We start from the raw sequence: 16589 nt of genomic DNA on the forward strand, positions 1-16589 counted from the left end.
CAGTGAGGTCTGTGTGTGTCTGTGTCAGCAGTGAGGTGTGTGCGTGTCTGTGTGTGTCAGCAGTGAGATGTGTGCATGCATGTCTGCATGTGTACTCAGTGAGGTGTGTGTATGCGTGCGTGTGGCTGACTGTCCTCACACCCTGCCCGCTCGGCCCCCGGCGTCCTTGGCTCCCTGGCTTGGCCTGGGTCAGCTGTGCCCGTGGCCCTTCCCCCAGCCTCCCCGCCCAGACGAGGCAGGGCTGTGCAGGCACTGGAGTGGCCAACGTCTGGACCGGCTCCGCGGACAGGGTTGAGTGCTGCGCCCATCCGCACCCCCCGCAACCCCCGCCTGTGCCCAGAGGCAGTGCGTCTGTCCCCCCGGCCCAGCAGGCTGGGCCTAAGTCCTATCCTGTCTTTGACCCAGCAGCCTCGGGGCGGCCCCTGAGAGTGCCATCTGCCTGCCGGGGTGCCCTCCCCCCGCAGGACGCGTCCACTGTGGTCTCAGCGCCGTTCCCTCCTCCTGTGCGTCCCCCAGAGGCTGGAGAGAACGTGAAGAGTGGGCTTCTCGCGGGCAGCAGTGCACTTGCGATCCTCTGCAGCCAGGCCTGCGTCAGCCCCGTGCGCCCTGCCCCACTGGACGCACCCCTGGGGTGAAAGGCTTGAGGGGTTGTCCCTCAGCCCCACAGAGCACCCCACGGCTGCCGCAGGAGCTCTTGGAGCTGAGACCCATCCCTGGGGGCCGGGGGCACACCTGTCTTGATGTCCAGAGAGCCGGCTGTGACACACTCGCTGACAGAAACACAGAGAAGACAAGAACGAGACCAGGGTAGGTAGAAGGTAGAGCGCACTGGTGACAGAGTTAAGTGGTTCTGAAGCACGAGTGTGTGAGAGCTGCTCCGTCGTGTCCAACTCTTTGTGACCCTGTGGACTGTAGAATTCTCCAGGCCAGAACACTGGAATGGGAAGCCTTTCCCTTCTCCAGGGGATCTTCCCAACCCAGGGATCGAACCCAGGTCTCCCGCACTGCAGGCGGAGTCTTTACCGCTCCAAGTGTCCAGCAACGTCCTCGAGACACCAAGGGGCCTAGGTCCACCTGTCCCGTGGACGGGCCCCCGTCAGCAGCAAATCCGAGGGCACTCACAGGCGGGCCGTGGTGAAGGACCCAGGCACTCCGAGCCCACACCCCGTGGGTGTTGGCCTCTGGGGCTGTGGCGCTCCCCTCCGTGTGGCTACACGGGCTCCAGGGAGGGCCCGGGACTGTTCCTTCCTGCCTTGTTTGCCTGGTGCTACAAACGGTGGTTTCCAGAAACAGGCCCTGCTTCATCCCGGGGCCAGCTCCAGGAATGACAGTCCCAGCAACAGTCAGAGGGCAAGGCCCCCGAAATGCAGCGTGGGGACCAGACCCACGGGGGGACCGCAGGAAAGCTGCAGTCACAGCCCACGGAGAGAGGCGCGGACCCGCCAGACGGCGGGGATCTAAGGAGGCAGACGGTGCCAGGGCCTGCCTCACCTGGCATCGGCTGCACTCTTCCACCGGGAGCAGAACAGAGGAAGCTCCCGGGGCAGGAGGGGACCTGAGGCAGGAGGGGGGAAGGAAACCTCGCGTGGGAACAGGGCCGGCCCCCAGGCAGCCCGACTTCCCGCGGGCGGCACGGCTGTGCGCAGCCCTTTCTGGGGTGCCACTGGGGAGGTGGTCACAAGAGGAAGCCCGTGCCGGGCCCTGACACGTAGGGGCGAGTGTGCACACAGGAGCACGGATGCGTGTGGGTGCAGCCGAGGATACGGGTGTGTGAGCACACGTCAGTGCTGTCAACGGTGCACACGCGCGGATCTGTCCACTGTGTGTGCGGCGCACACCCACACGCGTGCTCGCTTCCTGAGCCCCTCGGGCAGGGTGGGTGTTTTCCACGTGCACTCACGCTTTGTGCCTTTCCCGCTGACACACCTGCCTGTGTGTGACCCAGTCCAAGGCTGCACAGTAAGAACACAGTTGCGGTCACGGGTCAAGGAATGACTCTCCCGACATTTTCAAGGCCCCTGAGGCACATGTCCCTTCAGGTCTCCTGCCCACCCGATGAGGAAGCAGAGGGGGGACTCCCCCCACGAGGGGGGCTCAGACCCCGGCCCTGCAGCCTTGGCACTGCCGAGTGGAGACAGAGGAGACGGCTGGGAAACCCGTCAGCCAGCGCTCTGGACTTGCTCGGAGCCGACCAGCCTAACCATGACGTCTTATTGGCTCCAGAAAGCTGTCAGGATGGGGAGCTGGGCCTCTTGTTCTCTATGTGGAGAACATGGCCCAGCTGTGGGGGATCCACCAGGACGGCAGCATGGGAGCCTCTGGGAGGCGGGCCCCTTCTTGGAGCCCAGGCCCTCAGCCGGGTCAGCAGCACCAACGGGGTCTTCCCTTGCGTCGGCAGGTGCCTGGCGTGCTAGGCTGGGATGCCCACTGGGTTGCTACCCAGCCAGGACCCGTGTCCAAAGCAACAGCTATGGGGTGGGCTTCCAGGAAGCAGGCAACCCATGTGTTGGTGGGCGCCTGAAACAGGAGTGACAGACAACCCCAAGTTACTTGTCTTAGTTTGGCCGTCACTCTGGTCAGCCGTGATGAAATTTGAACTGTTGACTGATTCGGTCAAAACTGCCATTGGCCATTTCCAGCTGGCAGGTCTTTATTGCACAAACACAGCCCGGGTCTGTCTGAACCGTGAACCCAGTGTGAGTCATCAGATGGTCCTGATTCCAGCAGGAGAGAAGTTGGGCTGCCAGACCCCCAGGAGATACGCCTCTAACGGGCCTGCAGCTGCCAGCCCGTGACCCCCTCGGAGCCCCTTGAGGTGGGGGAGCACTCCCCATCCTGCTGCTGCAGAGGCTGCCCAGCTCAGCTCAGGATGGGCCACCACTGCCTGCCCCTGAGTGCGCTCTCATCCTGCCCAGGGGACAGCTCTGTCCAACGGAGTCCTGCCGGCTCCAGGGCACAGCCCAGAGTGGGAGACAGGACCTGCACCCCAAAGCTCAGAGCAATCGGGGTGAGCACGAGAGGGCTGGGCACTTAGAAGATTCTGGAGCCCCGGAGGTGGATGCAGCAAGAAGGGCCTCCAGCTGGGAGAGACGAAGCCCCAGTGAAGGGACCTGCATTTACTCCATGTGTGATGATGGGTGGGAGGCCTTCTGTGAGTGGGTGGGCAGGAAATGAGCGGGGTGGACTGGCAGGAAGTGTCTTCATCCCGTCCTGCTCAGCCACATAGTGTCACACGCGTGAGCGTAGTGTTCAGTGTTCAAATCCTGCTCACCCACATACTGTGGTCACACGTGTGAGCATAGTGTTCAGCGTTCTCGTCCTGCTCACCCACATACTGTTGTCACACGTGAGCGTGAGTGAACAGTGTTCAGTGTTGTGAGTGTTAAACCCGCTCCTCTCGTGAAGCCTCACGCTCCCTATCTGAGACCCTCCCTGTCTTCCATGCACACATACAGCAATTTCTCTAGGGCGTATGCCTACATCAGAATTTTCTGAACTATTTTGACCCAATAAAAACTGAATTATATTTTTCCACAAATTGCATTACTTCACACATTGTTTCACACAAAAGAAAACCTGACTGAAGGCTTACATGTGAATTAAAAAGCAAATTAACCTCTTCCCACTAAGAAAACAAACACCAAGGTCCCTTTTAGAGTTCAGTGCTACAAAAATCCCAGGAACTACTTCTCATCTTGCACAAACTCTCCCAGGAATAAAGACAGAACACTCCTCAGTTCACTTTATGAGGCTGACTCTTCTAGAAACTAAATCAAGGGCGAAAAAGAAAAGAAAGGACATTCACCAATATAAACCATGGCTTAGTTAAGCAGCAAAGGTGTTCAGGGTCTCATGTTCGGAGTTAGCTGCGACAAGCAGCCCGCCTCAGCCTGCAGACGCCCCACGGGGAGGCCTCCCCTCAGCACCATCGCTGCACAGGCCGTTCTCGGAGGGGCAGAGGCCCTGCGCCATCGGAACTGCCCACCTTCCTCCTGGGGCTGAGAGCGAACGTGCGTGCGTTCAACGCAGCGCCCGGGATGCAGGCTGCCGGCCTTGGACCGAGCCAGGGCTATAGGGGTCTGAACGTGGAGACCCCAGTAACGGGGGCGCTGAGACGAAGTCAGCAGGACGCAGCCGGGGCGGCTCTTAGGAAGAAAAGCTGGCTCAGCAGCCGGGCTGGATGACTGGGTCTGTGTGCCGTGCGCACAGCCTCAGGGCCCCATCCATGCCCGGGGGCAGGGGGCGGCTGCGGCAGGCCCCAGGGTGGCCTCCTCCCCACAGCCACCCGGCCCGCCATGGGTCTCACCGCTGCCCCTGGCGGAGAACCAGGCCCGGCCCAGAACTCAGCCCTGGTCCCTGGAGGGGAAAACACGCACCGGTGTTTAGGAACCAAGCGCACAAGCAGGAGTTATCACCACTTTATTACTCAGAGCTCGCAAGCAATACTATACATAAAAGTCATTTTATAACAATCGGGTTTGCTAGAAAATTGTCTTTTCTTCCATGTAATGGGGGTTTCTGCACCAAAGACACCTAGAACCTGTTAAATTAAATGTACCCTTCGTGCAGGCACTCCACACAAATGTTAAGACCTTTGAGGTTTCCACTCATACCCACCCCAAAAGCAGCCCTGCCTCTTCTCTATTATATGGGTTATTAACATTAAAAAACTAGAAAAATACAGTCATCTCACTTTCTGTAGAGTCCTTTTCCTCTATTTTTACATGACCAAGACATTGGCTTGGTTATGAATTCAAAAGTGCTCCCAAAGTCCTTGATGAGGATTCGTAGAGAAACCTGAAACACAGAGAGAGAGAGTCAGCGACGGGAACGCGGCCTCACGTCCACCAGGCGGGTGCGCGACAGTCTGCAGCACACAAAGGGGACGGGAGCAGCCAGGGCCCAGCAGCAGGCGGAGTAAGACCTGCCTCACAGACGCAGGGCGGCCAGGCGCCGGGACAGAGCCACCCGGTGGGAGCTGCCCCGCCCCAGGACAGACGGAGCACCTAACAGCGCCCGTGCTCGCCCCAGGACAGACGGATGGACAGAGCACCTCACAGGGCCCGTGCTCACCCCAGGACAGATAGACAGAGAGAGCACCTCACAGCGCCCATGCTCGCTCCAGGACAGACAGACAGACAGAGCACCTCACAGCGCCCATGCTCGCTCCAGGACAGACAGAGGACAGAGCACCTCACAGGGCCCGTGCTCGCCCCAGGACAGACAGACGGACAGAGCACCCTCACAGGGCCTGCGCTCAACCCAGGACAGACAGACGGACAGAGCACCCTCACAGGGCCCACGCTCAACCCAGGACAGATGGACGGACAGAGCACCTCACAGGGCCCGTGCTCGCCCCAGGACAGACAGATGGACAGAGCACCTCACAGGGCCCGTGCTCGCCCCAGGACAGATGGACGGACAGAGCATCCTCACAGGGCCCACGCTCAACCCAGGACAGACGGACGGACAGAGCACCCTCACAGGGCCCATGCTCAACCCAGGACAGACAGACGGACAGAGCACCTCACAGGGCCCATGCTCACCCCAGGACAGACAGACGGACAGAGCACCTCACAGGGCCTGTGCTCGCCCCAGGACAGACGGACGGACAGAGCACCTCACAGGGCCCGTGCTCACCCCAGGACAGATGGACGGACAGAGCATCCTCACAGGGCCTGTGCTCAACCCAGGAGAGACAGATGGACAGAGCACCCTCACAGGGCCCACGCTCAACCCAGGACAGACAGACGGACAGAGCTCCTCGCAGGGCCCACGCTCAGCCCAAGACAGACAGAGCACCTAACAGGGCCCGTGCTCGCCCCAGGACAGACAGAGCACCCTCACAGGGCCCGTGCTCAACCCAGGACAGACGGACAGGCAGACAGAGCACCTCACAGGGCCCGTGCTTGCCCCAGGACAGACAGACAGGCAGACAGAGCACCCTCACAGGGCCCGCACTCACCCCAGGACAGACAGACGGAGCACCTCACAGCGCCTGCGCTTGCCGCAGGACAGACAGACAGACAGAGCACCTCACAGGGCCCCGCGCTCGCTGGCGCGCTGCCTCCGTCCAGCACAAGGCCGTGCCCTGGCCCCAGGAGGCCCCGCTCAGGGTGCTGACATGCTCAGGAGAGCGGTGCGGCCTGGGTGCCCCTCCCACACCCACGGTCAGTGGCCCGCTGAGTGCCAGTGGACGAGGCCCGCTTCCCCAACAGGGCATGATGCGCACCATTTCCTCTATCGCCCGTGACCCGCACACCCCTCACCTCCCACCCTGCAGCCCGTCCCCGGTGGCACTGGGGGCTCATAGATGCGAGGCAGCTTGTCAGCCCCTCACCTTGCATCTCCCTTCCCTGAGCTCCTTCAGAGGGTGTGGGCCAGCCAGCCTCTGCTTCCCTGCTGAGACGAGGCATGGTCTGGGCCCCAAATGGCCTCAGCTTATTCCCTCTTCAGCCTGGAGCCGTCACAGGCGCTCCGGCCTGCCCGAGTCTTGCCCCGAACAGTATCAAGACAGGCTCAGAGTTACTGGGCATTTTCTAGTAGCCACATTCAGAGAGATCAGGAGAAATCAGGTGAAATTCGAGAAATACAGGTGGCCCTTGAACAACACAGGGGTTTCGGATGCCAAGCCTCTGCAAAGTGGAAAATCTGAATATAACTTAGCTCTCTGAGAACACGGCTCCCCACACGCACAGACTCGGCCGCCAGGGCAGGGCAGTCCCAGAGTATTTACCCCTGGAGCTGCCTGCACACAAGTGGGCTCACACAGTGCGGACCTGTGCTGTCCGCCAGCCAGCAGTGTGTTTCCCCTGACTCCATACACCCAAGGAAGCGACCTGTAACCAACACAGCATCGCTGACGCAGCTCAGGGCCCCTGCACACCAGCAGCGGAGCCTGTGCGTTTCCACAGCACGGCCACAGCTCGAGTAAGGCTCACGTGTCCCAGTTTTCCCAAGGGGCCACGTAGAGGCCAACGTAAACGTTTTTAAGATGTTTCTTTGTCTCACAATCAGGAATTTGGTTCCGCCTCGGGGTGATGTTGTGGCAGAGCAGCGCCCCTGGCACACGGTCACTGCTGTGTGCCATCGCCCCCCCCATTCCCAGGAAAGTGAGCTCGCGGCCACTGGTGTCCCAGGCAAGTGAGCTCGCGGCCACTGGTGTCCCACTCAGCCACTGGTCAGCGCTGCAGGGGCTCTGCCCACAGCAATCGACTGCCAGTGACCAATGGTGAGCCTTCCTGCTCAGCCACGGGTCGGCACCACGGTGACTCCCTTAAGGCACCACCTGTCCGTGAGTGACTGTTAGAGCCGATTCAACCAGCTGTCGATGGTGGCTGTTGGGTGGCAAGCGAGGCAAGAGGCGGGCCCCGGCCTTGTCCCTGGTGCCCCGGCTCACCCCACCTTGGGCCAGAGGTTATCTGGGGCTCCAGAGCCCTCGCCAAGGCCCCCCGCCGGCCGTGGCCCAGACCTCAGGGCAGTGGAGAGCCTCGCTCCACACCCGTGTCTGCACCCTCACAGCGGCGGTGGTCTGCATGGACGCAGTCTGCAGGAACTGCCCCCCCAGCGCCCCCCGTTTCGGCCACCTGAGGAGTTGAGTGTCAGTTGGGTCCCGAGTGCCTGGCTGTCTCGGGGATGAGAGCTGAGCAGGGTCTGGGGATGGCCCGGCCCTGAGGGAGCCGCCAGCTGAGCCCTGCTCCTCAGCCAGGACTGTGACCTCAGAGGGTGACATGTGTGTCCTGGGACCGTGCCCTTTCTTGTCAGAACAGAGAAGAACATTCGTGAGCTGGAGATTTACAGGAACCTTGCTCCCTGACCATGACCCGACCTCAAGGACAAAGGATCTGACACCAAGAAGGCTGCCACAACCAACCACACCCCGCCTCAGCTTGCCTAGAAAAGGGCTCTGCTGACAGGTTTTGGGGAGTCTGGGGTTTCTAAGGCACGAGCCACGCACCTCCTTGTGTGGCCCCGCAGTAACCCTTTCTCTGCCCTCCACGCCGACACTTCGGTATGGCTTGGCCGCACTGTGCATGGACACGTGGACTTGTGTTACGGTCGTTTTTTTCTCCAGTCCTGTCTAAAGCTTAGTTACAGAAACAACAACAAAAAAGAACCTTTACCAGTACATGTGTCTTTAGCCTGCCATGAAAACTCTCTCCCCACAGTGGCTGCACGGCTGCCTCCCCTAGGACCCTCCTCCGCAGCGGTGTCTGTCCTGCTCCGGGTTGCCCTGCATGGAGGCCGTTTGGACCCCCGAGGAGCTGAGGCTCTGGTTCATCAGCTGTGTTTCCAATGAAGGGCTTTTAGTTTGGGCTGCAGCTGGTCTTTTCTTTAAAGACTCCTACCGGTGTCTGGCTGGCCCAGCCCTGCTGCCTCACCGATGGCTGCCTGCCTGTCTCCCTCACACTCCGCCACTGCACACGTGCCGTCACGTGTGTCTGCGCGCCGGGACGCCGCGGGGTGTGGAGACAGCGGGCAGTGGGCAGCATGGAGCCCGTGGCAACCGCCAGCACAGCAGCGCGCAGGCGTCTGCTCCCTCCCGCCTGGCCCTCCCGGCAGGTGAGGCTCTGAAAGTGCAACGAGACAGCACCCAACGGACCAGTCAAAAAAACACTGACCCCCCCTGCAGAGACGGCCAGTATGTCTGCTTAGAAAACACTCGCTTCCCCATTAACGCCCCACTGCCTTAAGTTCTAACTGGACCAAAGGGCTCCTAGAGCCTTGAAGGCAAACCTGCCTTAATGTCTCTATGCTGACAAAAATAAATAATATTTAAAAATATAGTCTTAAATCTTAATTGCATATCTTCCATCAGATTGATCTTTATGTTTTGGTTTTTAGGTTCTTCTTTTCCCTCAAACACTGGTTTTTCTACAGTGTGCTTCTTGAATATTTAAGAAGGAAGCCAGTATTTCAGCCTCTACCTATTTGCTTTTTTAGGACATTTCCTCCTTAAAGGGAAGAATTCTTTCTTGGTATCTGTGTATCAGCTCAGCAGAGAAAACTGCATGTAGTTCTAGAAACAATGAATAAACAAAACATGACATTTTGTTGTTTAGTCACTGACTCCAACTGACTCATGACTCTTGTCAAGGGCTCAGCCATTAGCCCTCTAAATATTACATGCCTGTTTTTAAATTCTATGACTATTCTTTTCTTTTCCATAGAGTAAGTTCTGAACTTCTAGGGCCTTTTTTCTGTCAACGTTAACTAATAACACAATTCAAGTACTAGCCTTGAATGCCTGTGCAAGTGCAAATGTCCCTCAGAGCTGTTCATAGCATATTATTCAAAAAAACTGTCCTTACAGAAGGTATTTCTAACAAAGAAACCCTGTAAGAGGCTCGCATTTCTGAGGTTATGACTATGTCCTATGATAATTACTTGTCATTATCTGGTTTGTAATTCTCACAGCCTTATTGAATATCTGCACTGCCCACTTGTCGACAGCCATACCACCCGCAACGCGCCCGATCTCGTCTGATCTCGGAAGCTTAGCAGGGTCGGGCCTGGTTGGTTCTTGGATAGGGGAATCACCTGGGAATAGCGGGTGCTGTAGGCTTTTTGCCTCCCTCTCCTGGCTTCCCAGGCGGCTCAGTGGTAAAGAATCTGCCTGTCAATGCAGGAGACACAGGTTTGAACCCTGAGTCAGGAAGATCCCCTGGAGAAGGAAATGGCAACCAATTCTTGCCCGGGAAATCCCATGGACAGAGGAGCCTGGTGGGCTACAGTCCATGGGGTTGTAAAGGAGTCAGACACGACTGAGCAAGTAAACGGTGACAGTGTTTTCAGAACACACACACTCCTCAGCTTCCTCCAGATCAGAAGTTCACATTCCTCTTCCCCACAGACGCAGAAATAAAACAGGTTAATAAAACCTAGAGTCTGCTGGTTTCTCCCTCAAAGATCCTTCTTAAACTGCACAGGAAACAGTCAACAGTCTCCAGAATAAAGCATGTAGCTCAACGCGTGTGCTTGGCGCATGACCAAGGACACTCCAGCCCCCTCCTCCAGTGCCCGGTTGCCTGTCACTGAGGCATGGCGCCAAGCAGGTCAGCAGGGCCACTGGAGGGCTCCCCACAAGGCCCTGCCTTCGCCGGGAGGCCGGACCGCAGAGGTGGCACTGCGGCCCCGGCCCTCCAGGCCCTCCACGGTGCTGCTGCCCGGCGGAGCGCGTGGGCGCGGCGAGACTCGCTTGGCCCGGCAGCTCTCAGCACTGCCGTGGGCACGAGCCCCCTGAGCTCCCAGGGACCAGATGGGCAGCGTCCCCCCAGGAGGCCTCAGGGCTTCTCCCTCCCGGGAGTGAGGGTCAGCCTCGGGCTGCGAGTCCTCCCCAGTGGGAGCATGGCTCCTCCATGCTTCAGCGTTCACTATAACCCTCACCAGCTCCAACCCATCACACCGACACCCTGATAGGAACCCGACTTGGCGCTCAGGCTGTCCTGTCACCGTGGGGTTTCTGCCTCCTTCAAACACCACTAGCACCCGGAACATGTTCACCAGATGAGGCTGGGGAGCCGTCTTAATACCTAACAGAATGGATTCTATGGAGAAAAGCATGCTAGAGAAAAAGCATGAGAAATAGCTAGAGAAAAGCATGCTAGAGAAAAAGATGGACCTCTCATAAAAGTGAAAGGGTCAATTCATCAAGAAGATATAGTAGTTCTAAATTCATGTGCTCCTAATATCAGGATAACAAAATATATAAAGGAAAACCCCTCTATCAAAAACAGAAAGACGGATCCAGCAAGCAGAATATCAGTAAAGACAGAGATGAACTCACCACCGCCAACAGGATATAACTGCCATTTAGACATGCCTTCACCCAACAACAGTAAAACATGCGTTCTTCTCAAGCTCATATGGAACATTCACCAAGATAGGTCACACATTAGGCCATAAAACACACCTTAATAAATTTAAAAGAATGGAAATCCACACAGCGTCTTCTCTCAGATAACATGGAATTAAACTAGAGATCAATTACAGAAAAATAACTGGAAAATTGAGAGATTAAATAATACACTTCTAAAGAACACATGGGGCAAAGAAGAAATTTCAAGAGAAATTTTAAAATATTTTTAACTAAGTGAAAATGTAACATAGAAATTTGTGCCATGCAGCAAAAGCAATGCTTAATGGGCAATAATAATTTATAGCACCAACTGAATATATTAGAAAAGCAAAAACATCCAAAATCAGTAATTAGGCTTCTACCTTAGGAAGCCAGAAAAAAAAAAAAGACTAAATTAAATCCAAAGCAGGCAAAAGAAAAAAAATAATAAAAATTAGGACAGAAAGCAAAAAAATTTAAAAAAAGAAATCAATAGACAAAATCAAAGAAACTAAAATCTGGTTCTTTTGAAGATCAATAAAACCAATAAGCCTCTTTGTTGTTTAGTGGCTAGGTTGTGCCGACTCCTTTGTGACCCCGTGGTCTGAAGCCCACCAGGCTCCTCTGTCCATGGGATTTCCCAGGCAAGAATACTAGAGTGGGTTGCCATTCCCTTCACCAGGGGATCTTCCCCACCCAGGGATGGAACCCAGGTCTCCTGCTTGGCAGGCAGATTCTCTACTACTGAGGCACTAGGAAAGCCCAACAAGCCTCTAGTCAGGCTGGAAAAAAAAAAAAAGAGGATACAAATTACTAATATCAGAAATGAAAGAGGGGACATGACTACAGATCCCATGGACATTATAAAAGATAATTAAGGAATACTATGCCCACAAAGTTGACAACCTAGATGAGATGGACCAAATTCCTGAAAGGCACAGTCTGCCAAAACTATTTCAAGAAGAAATAGACAATCTGAACAGCAAGTGAAAGTCACTCAGTCGTGTCCAACTCTTTGCGACCCCATGGACTCTACAGTCCATGGAATTCTCCAGGCCAGCATACTTGAGCGAGTAGACGTTCCCCTTTCCAGGGAATCTTCCCAGCCCAGGGATTGAACCCAGGTCTCCCACATTGCAGGCAGATTCTTTACCAGCTGAGCCATAAGGGAAACCCAAGAATACTGGAGTGGGTAGCCAATCCCTTCTCCAGTGGATCTTCTTGACCCAGGAATGGGACCAGGATCTCAAAAAATTGAATAAATGATTCATAACCTTCCAAAGCAACAGACCCAGATGGATTCACTGATGAATTAATTGTGCCAAATGTTTGAGGAAGAAGTTTACCAATTATTTACAGTCTCTTTCAGAAGAAAGAAGGGAAGGAATACTTTCTAACTCATTCTATGAGGCTAGCATTTCCCTAGTAGCAAAGCCAGACAAAAACATTACAAGGAAAGATAAATACAAAATGATCTCTCTCATGAGAGTCGCTCAGTCATATCTGACTCTTTGCAACCCCACAAACTATACAGTCCATGGAATTCTCCAGGCCAGAATACTGGAGTGGGTAGCCTTTCCCTTCTCCAGGAGATCATCCCAACTCAAGGATCAAACCCAGGTCTCCCGCATTGCAGGTGGATTCTTTACCAAGTGACCCACAAGGGAAGCCCCAAAATACGGGAGTGGGTAGCCTATCCCTTCTCCAGTGGATCTTCCCCACCCAGGAATCGAACTGGGGTCTCCTGCATTGCAGGCAGATTCTTTACCAACTGAGCTATCAGGGAAACCCCACAGATGCAAAAACACTCAATAAAACATAAACTCAACAGTATATTAAAAAATTACATACCATGACCGACTGGGATTTATCCCAGGTATGCAAAGATGGGTTAGTATCTGGAAATCAACTACTGTAACCTATCACATCAACAGGCTCAAAAAGAAAAATGATATGATCTGGTAAGTAGATGCAGAAAAGGTTTTTGACAAGATCCAACACCCACTATGATAGGAACTATTTGTAAATCGGGAGTAGTCGGGAACATCCTCAACTTGATAAAGAACGTCTACAGCTAACATTGTGCTTAATGGTGAGAAACAGGAAGCGTTCCCACTAAAATCTTGTATAAGACAAGTAGGTCCTTTCACCACTCCCTTTCAATATTGTACTGGAAGCCCTAGCTAATGCAGTAAGGTAAGGAAAGTAAAGAAAGGTCTACAGATTGGCAAGAAGAAAAGACTATCTTTGTTAAAAGTTAGCAATTTAGGATTTTGAAAGCCTTTCTTCTAAGGAGAAAGTAGATCTGGAAAGTGGTTTATCTCCCAGGCTTATATAAAACTAATTACCTGGTTCAAAGCCCTGTAACACCTAACCATATGGTGTTCAGAAAACAGCAGGAAAGCACTGCTTCTATGGCTGGTCTGGGAGTCAGACACAATTCAGCAAAGAGTCTACAGGAAATTGCACAGCATGTCAAAAACTGTACATAGGAACAGAAACACTTGGTGGGAAAAACAGAGCAATGAACACATCCTTAGACAGTAGTCCATGAGGCAGCAACGGGCCACCCAGAAAGTGGAAACTGCACGCTCTTCAGTCTCTGCAGCGATCTTCCCATTCCCATCATGTACACTTGTAAACAGATAATTATATCCTATGAATATCCATGGTTTCAAAAATATAGCAAACCACCAAATATAATCTGCTTAGATTTAAAGTCATATAAAGTGAGTTGTACTTTTCCAGGGCAGAATCTCACCAGTAAAAGTTTTGGTTTTGTTTTTAAAGACAGAATGGGGAAGCAATTAAAACACACCCAAGGGGTCTCGCCAATAGAAACATTTCTGTCCCTTCAATCCCCAGTTCTCTACCTGCTTGCAACTAGCAGAAATGGAAGCGAGATCTAATATATATTAAGAAACACCTAGGAGAGTTCAGATCATCACAGCTGGTGTGCATCTAGTGCTTTACCTTTCCAAGCTATCCTCCTCCAGAGTAATTTCCATGAATGTCTTTAGTTTTCTTTCAATACTAGCTGCAACATCCTTCACTTTTGAAGTCTTATGTTTACCTGTTAAAGACAGAAAAATATTGAACACAACCAATCAAAAAGTACACGTACTTTTTCAATGCAGGTACAATTTTAGTTAAGACAAAGCCTCCTATCCTCGCCTAAGTTAGTGCATCATTGACCTGTGGAACAGAAATAATTCCTTTAAAGGGATTCTAGAAGATCCAGTAAGGGATTACAAAAACACTTCCTCACATTTGAGGTAGTTTTCAAAGGCATGATCCCATTCTGCTGCCCGTGCCATTAGACTTGATCATCACCATCTTCAACAGTAATGAAACTAACACATTTCAGAATCATCTCCTGCTTGGCTAACATCTAAGTACTTATTAAGTACTAGGTGCCCATTCACTCCTCAATCTCCATTCACACCATCCATGAGAAGAACGTCCCTCACCTGCAGACTCTGCTCAGTCACCTCACACCCTCCACGTGGAGAACGTCCCTCACCCCCAGACTCTCCTCAGTCACCTCACACACTCTGTGTGGAGAACGTCCCTCACCCACAGACTCTCCTGTCACCTCACACCCTCCATGTAGAGAATGTCCCTCACCCCCAGACTCTCCTCAGTCACCTCACACCCTCCACGTGGAGAACGTCCCTCACCCCCAGACTCTCCTGTCACCTCACACCCTCCATGTAGAGAATGTCCCTCACCCCCAGACTCTCCTCAGTCACCTCACACCCTCCACGTGGAGAACGTCCCTCACCCCCAGACTCTCCTCAGTCACCTCACACCCTCCACGTGGAGAACGTCCCTCACCCCCAGACTCTCCTGTCACCTCACACCCTCCACGTGGAGAACGTCCCTCACCCCCAGACTCTCCTGTCACCTCACACCCTCCACGTGGAGAACGTCCCTCACCCCCAGACTCTCCTGTCACCTCACACCCTCCACGTGGAGAACGTCCCTCACCCCCAGACTCTCCTGTCACCTCACACCCTCCATGTAGAGAATGTCCCTCACCCCCAGACTCTCCTCAGTCACCTCACACCCTCCACGTGGAGAACGTCCCTCACCCACAGACTCTCCTGTCACCTCACACCCTCCATGTAGAGAATGTCCCTCACCCACAGACTCTCCTCAGTCACCTCACACCCTCCACGTGGAGAACGTCCCTCACCCCCAGACTCTCCTCAGTCACCTCACACCCTCCACGTGGAGAACGTCCCTCACCCCCAGACTCTCCTCAGTCACCTCACACCCTCCACGTGGAGAACGTCCCTCACCCCCAGACTCTCCTGTCACCTCACACCCTCCACGTGGAGAACGTCCCTCACCCCCAGACTCTCCTGTCACCTCACACCCTCCACGTGGAGAACGTCCCTCACCCCCAGACTCTCAGTCACCTCACACCCTCCACGTGGAGAACGTCCCTCACCCCCAGACTCTCAGTCACCTCACACCCTCCACGTGGAGAACGTCCCTCACCCCCAGACTCTCCTCAGTCACCTCACACCCTCCACGTGGAGAACGTCCCTCACCCCCAGACTCTCAGTCACCTCACACCCTCCACGTGGAGAACGTCCCTCACCCACAGACTCTCAGTCACCTCTCACCCTCCACGTGGAGAACGTCCCTCACCCACAGACTCTCCTCAGTCACCTCACACCCTCCACGTGGAGAACGTCCCTCACCCCCAGACTCTCAGTCACCTCACACCCTCCACGTGGAGAACGTCCCTCACCCACAGACTCTCAGTCACCTCTCACCCTCCACGTGGAGAACGTCCCTCACCCCCAGACTCTCCTGTCACCTCACACCCTCCACGTGGAGAACGTCCCTCACCCCCAGACTCTCCTGTCACCTCACACCCTCCACGTGGAGAACGTCCCTCACCCCCAGACTCTCAGTCACCTCACACCCTCCACGTGGAGAACGTCCCTCACCCCCAGACTCTCAGTCACCTCACACCCTCCACGTGGAGAACGTCCCTCACCCCCAGACTCTCCTCAGTCACCTCACACCCTCCACGTGGAGAACGTCCCTCACCCCCAGACTCTCAGTCACCTCACACCCTCCACGTGGAGAACGTCCCTCACCCACAGACTCTCAGTCACCTCTCACCCTCCACGTGGAGAACGTCCCTCACCCACAGACTCTCCTGTCACCTCACACCCTCCACGTGGAGAACGTCCCTCACCCCCAGACTCTCAGTCACCTCACACCCTCCACGTGGAGAACGTCCCTCACCCACAGACTCTCAGTCACCTCTCACCCTCCACGTGGAGAACGTCCCTCACCCCCAGACTCTCCTGTCACCTCACACCCTCCACGTGGAGAACGTCCCTCACCCCCAGACTCTCCTGTCACCTCACACCCTCCACGTGGAGAACGTCCCTCACCCCCAGACTCTCAGTCACCTCACACCCTCCACGTGGAGAACATCCCTCACCCACAGACTCTCAGTCACCTCTCACCCTCCACGTGGAGAACGTCCCTCACCCACAGACTCTCAGTCACCTCTCACCCTCCACGTGGAGAACGTCCCTCACCCACAGACTCTCAGTCACCTCACACCCTCTGTGTAGAGAACGTCCCTCACCTTGCTGATGGGTGCCCAGCAGACATGCCCTCAGGCAGGTCTTTCCAGATTCCCGGCTGGGGTCACACTAGCTACAAATTCCTGTCATGAATCTGCAGCCATACTATGCATTCATGCTTATAGGGATAACCT

General features: G+C 54.8%; 1 protein-coding gene and 1 pseudogene across 6 annotated transcripts in view; one reads left to right on the forward strand and one right to left on the reverse strand.

The window, feature by feature from the left end:
• Positions 1–4402: 4402 nt before the first annotated feature.
• Positions 4403–16589, reverse strand: part of NCAPG2 (non-SMC condensin II complex subunit G2) — a 74637-nt gene continuing 62450 nt past the window's right edge. For all 6 annotated transcript variants that reach the window (XM_055591395.1, XM_055591396.1, XM_055591391.1 and 3 more), the window contains 2 exons: positions 13811–13910; positions 4403–4797 (listed from right to left, as the gene is read on the reverse strand). In XM_055591395.1, the coding sequence (XP_055447370.1) occupies positions 4746–4797; positions 13811–13910 (152 nt within the window). In that variant the 3' untranslated portion in view covers positions 4403–4745. The remainder of the gene's footprint in view (positions 4798–13810; positions 13911–16589) is intronic.
• On the forward strand, positions 9446–9565 carry LOC129659758 (uncharacterized; annotated as a pseudogene).

The sequence above is a fragment of the Bubalus kerabau genome, chromosome 8, assembly GCF_029407905.1.
Source record: "Bubalus kerabau isolate K-KA32 ecotype Philippines breed swamp buffalo chromosome 8, PCC_UOA_SB_1v2, whole genome shotgun sequence".
NCBI lineage: Eukaryota > Metazoa > Chordata > Mammalia > Artiodactyla > Bovidae > Bubalus > Bubalus kerabau.